This window comes from Spinacia oleracea, chromosome 1 (genome assembly GCF_020520425.1).
Source record: "Spinacia oleracea cultivar Varoflay chromosome 1, BTI_SOV_V1, whole genome shotgun sequence".
In the NCBI taxonomy this organism is placed as follows: Eukaryota; Viridiplantae; Streptophyta; class Magnoliopsida; order Caryophyllales; family Amaranthaceae; genus Spinacia; species Spinacia oleracea.
In genome coordinates this window covers 120,694,508-120,697,670 of record NC_079487.1, presented here as the reverse complement: position 1 = coordinate 120,697,670, position 3,163 = coordinate 120,694,508, and the positions used below count along the sequence as shown (strand labels likewise).

Genomic DNA, 3,163 nt, shown 5'->3' with positions numbered 1-3,163 from the left:
TATAAGAGTCATTGATATTTCATTCAATGATACCAATTGCTTGTTGGTTTAGTGGTGATTGAGGCTGAACTTGGTAGGGAGAACCTGTGTTTGATCCCCGCAACAACAATTGGGAGGGGAATGGAACCTAACCACCCAGAACTCACTCCGAATCCCTATTAGCCATAAGGGTGAACCGGGTCCTACAACCCAAAAAATATATTTCATTATGGTTGATATTGCTCAAATTCTACCTTATAGCGTTATTTTAGAACTTTAGAGGATCCAAAACCAAATTAAACGATGTACAACTTAAATTAATGGACAATACCTAAACTTGGCGTATTAATTAGACAAATACGGGATATTTTAAGGATTCCAATACGTTAGAGTAGCCTGGAGATATTTAAATTGGCACTATACAGCAGTCCATTTTAAGTATTGGTGGAGTAATTTATATTCTGTGATCTCCCATGAATATTTGCTCATATGATCATATCAATATCATATCCCATCTCTCTTAAAACCTACCATTTTCACCGGGAGTGACGTCTCATGACATTATTAGATGGATCACCATTCACGTGGGATGTTGTTGATGACCAAAATGTTGCCGAGGAATGAGATTAGATGAAGATCCTTTTAAATTGCACAAAAAAGTACAAAATCATATACTACGTACCAAGGAGGATCCCGGCGAGACGACATGTTGTGATGTGTGAGCAAACACATCACAGCGTAAAACATGTACAATTTCTTTAAGAAAGAGTACCATTTGATTAAAAAAGAGTATAATTTCATTACAAAAAAATAGAGTACCATTTCAATTGAAACATGTACCATTTCTTTGAATCTTTTTGCTGTTATGTTTTTGTAAAAGCATCACAGACTGCGATTTTTACTTCCTCTACCAAGGAGTACAAAAGGCTTCTAATTTTGAAAGCAGCACTCTAGACTTGATATCGAATATACAACGGGATAAAATTAAAAAAAATATAAAAAAATATCATATTGCAAAAACTCTCATACAAAACGATCAAATGAAGCAAGTAAAATGAGATCGGAGAGCGTTAATCAACATACAGTTGGGAAAATGTATACTAAGATCGCAAGCGCCCGCAGTGTATACTAAGAAATTTTGGGTATACAACCGATCCAATGGAAATGGAATAATCGATCGCATGCATTGATTATTGACAGAGATAGATCAGGCTAAAACAAAAGATACTTCCAATTCAACCACAATTAATCAATTATCATCAAACACGTACGTCATCTAATAATCATGCACACTTCAATTCTGACTTGTCATTCCACTTAATTCATAACTATACAACCGGCTAAAAACTTACTATCAAAACCAAAATAAAATTACAAGCAGTTAATTAAACTTCATAATTTTGGATACTTACTTAATTATCATACACTCTTTTTTTATCCATTTTACCCCGCTTTTCCTCCTTGAAATTACAAATATTACAACTTCATTTAACCCGTATAACCAGTTGTATTTTATGCATGATACATCATACGACCAGGTTAAGATACAACTGGTTGCACGATGAAGATCCTCTAACTTTATTGTTTTTTTAAAAGGGGGCTGGGGGTAGGAATTAATTACGGCGATCCTAATATTATTATTATCATTATTGGACCTACTAAAAATAGTAATTTTCTTTTTTTTGGGAAATTTAGTTTATGGATTGATTCATACCCATAGCGGGACAGCAAGACTAAGAGCGCCAGCATCAACAAGCAAAGGCACAAGCCTATTACTCAAGTGGAGACCCACCAGGCTCTCTAACCCACCAACACGTGTCCCACCAATAAACAACGCCGGAGACTCACCGGAATCTTCGCCGGAATTGAGGGGGATAGCGGCGATCTCGTCCTCGTCAAGCTCAATCACCGTAGGATAGACCCCGATGGTGTGGAGGAGATTCTTCATGACGTGGCACATGCAGCAAGATGTACGGCTGAAGATCACAACTGGATTCTCTGTTATGAGTCGTTGGATCCTTACCTCCGCTGATTCTGAGACGTCGATTGCTAGAGGTGAAGTGTTCCCTGACGTATTCAATTGTAGCCTGACCTGGTGTTGAACTCCTTGCATGATATGATGATGATGATGATGATGATGATGATGATGATGATGATGATTTAGGGAGGAGAGAGAAAATGATGAGAGAGAAAGATGAGTAAGTTAGTTTGGAGTTGGGTGGTGGAGAGAGAGTGTAGTTGATGTCAACGAGTGAGGGAAAATGAGGAAAGAGTAGGAAGATGTAAATTGGTAGGAAGGGAGGGTTTTATATATAAATTTCATTTTTATGGGGGGGGGGGGGGGGAGTTGGATTTGGGAAAGGTGGGGAATTTGCTTACATCATTTTGCAATTCGCTTTTTTTATATGGGTTATTTTCTTTCTTTCCTTTTTATTACCTTTTTTTATTATTGTTTTTATTTTTACTTTCATTTGTGAGTTACTCGAGCTTGGCCTGGTCAAAATCTTGATTTGAGGGTTCAGCCTGGTGAAATTCTGGTTACCGTAAGAATTAAGGTCGAATTAAATTCAATTGATCTTGATTCGACATGAAATTAAGTTGAATATCGATCAATCATGACCCATATCATTAAACTTCATATCAATTTGCATCAACGTAACATCCATGATAATAGAAATTTCATTCCATTTAATTATATCGATAGAATTATTTGTAACATAATATTATCGATATAATAAGTTTTTTGTTTCTATATATACGTGTACTATCTAAAGTGGTAATTAATAATTATACAAGCAACAAGTATCATTTTGACCGTCGAGTTACATTACTTATCAACGTGACTACGTACTATTCGACTATTGTATAATTTTGGAATTCCAAATGAAAGGAGTACTATGCATGTGCTTAAGATAGATAATCCGTGGGCTCCAAGGCGAATAATAGACTAATGGTGTGATATTAAAAATATAAAATATCAAGTCCATTTTTGGTGTACGTGAGCAAGAGATTAGCTATTTGAGAAGTTCAATAAAGAAAAATAGTCAGATTGCATTGACCAAATTATTCATATCCTTTTCTTTTGTGATTTGTTGTTAATTGTGAGAAGTTGAATACATTTTCAAAGTCATTATCCTTTCAAAAGCTAAGTATAATGTCCCAACCTTTTAGTTAGTGAACCTGA

The 3,163-nt window shown here is 35.5% G+C and overlaps 1 protein-coding gene across 1 annotated transcript; it reads right to left on the bottom strand.

Annotated features, from left to right (window-relative positions):
* Positions 1 to 1,251: 1,251 nt before the first annotated feature.
* On the bottom strand, positions 1,252 to 2,271 carry LOC110795883 (glutaredoxin-C6). Its single transcript, XM_022000924.2, has one exon. It carries the CDS (start codon positions 2,090 to 2,092, stop codon positions 1,688 to 1,690), a length of 405 nt encoding a protein of 134 aa, XP_021856616.1. The 5' UTR covers positions 2,093 to 2,271; the 3' UTR covers positions 1,252 to 1,687.
* Positions 2,272 to 3,163: the final 892 nt, after the last annotated feature.

What these genes read in the sequence shown, in the direction of transcription:
- LOC110795883 (XM_022000924.2), bottom strand. Translation starts at nt 2,092, where the DNA reads ATGCAAGGAGTTCAACACCAGGTCAGGCTACAATTGAATACGTCAGGG.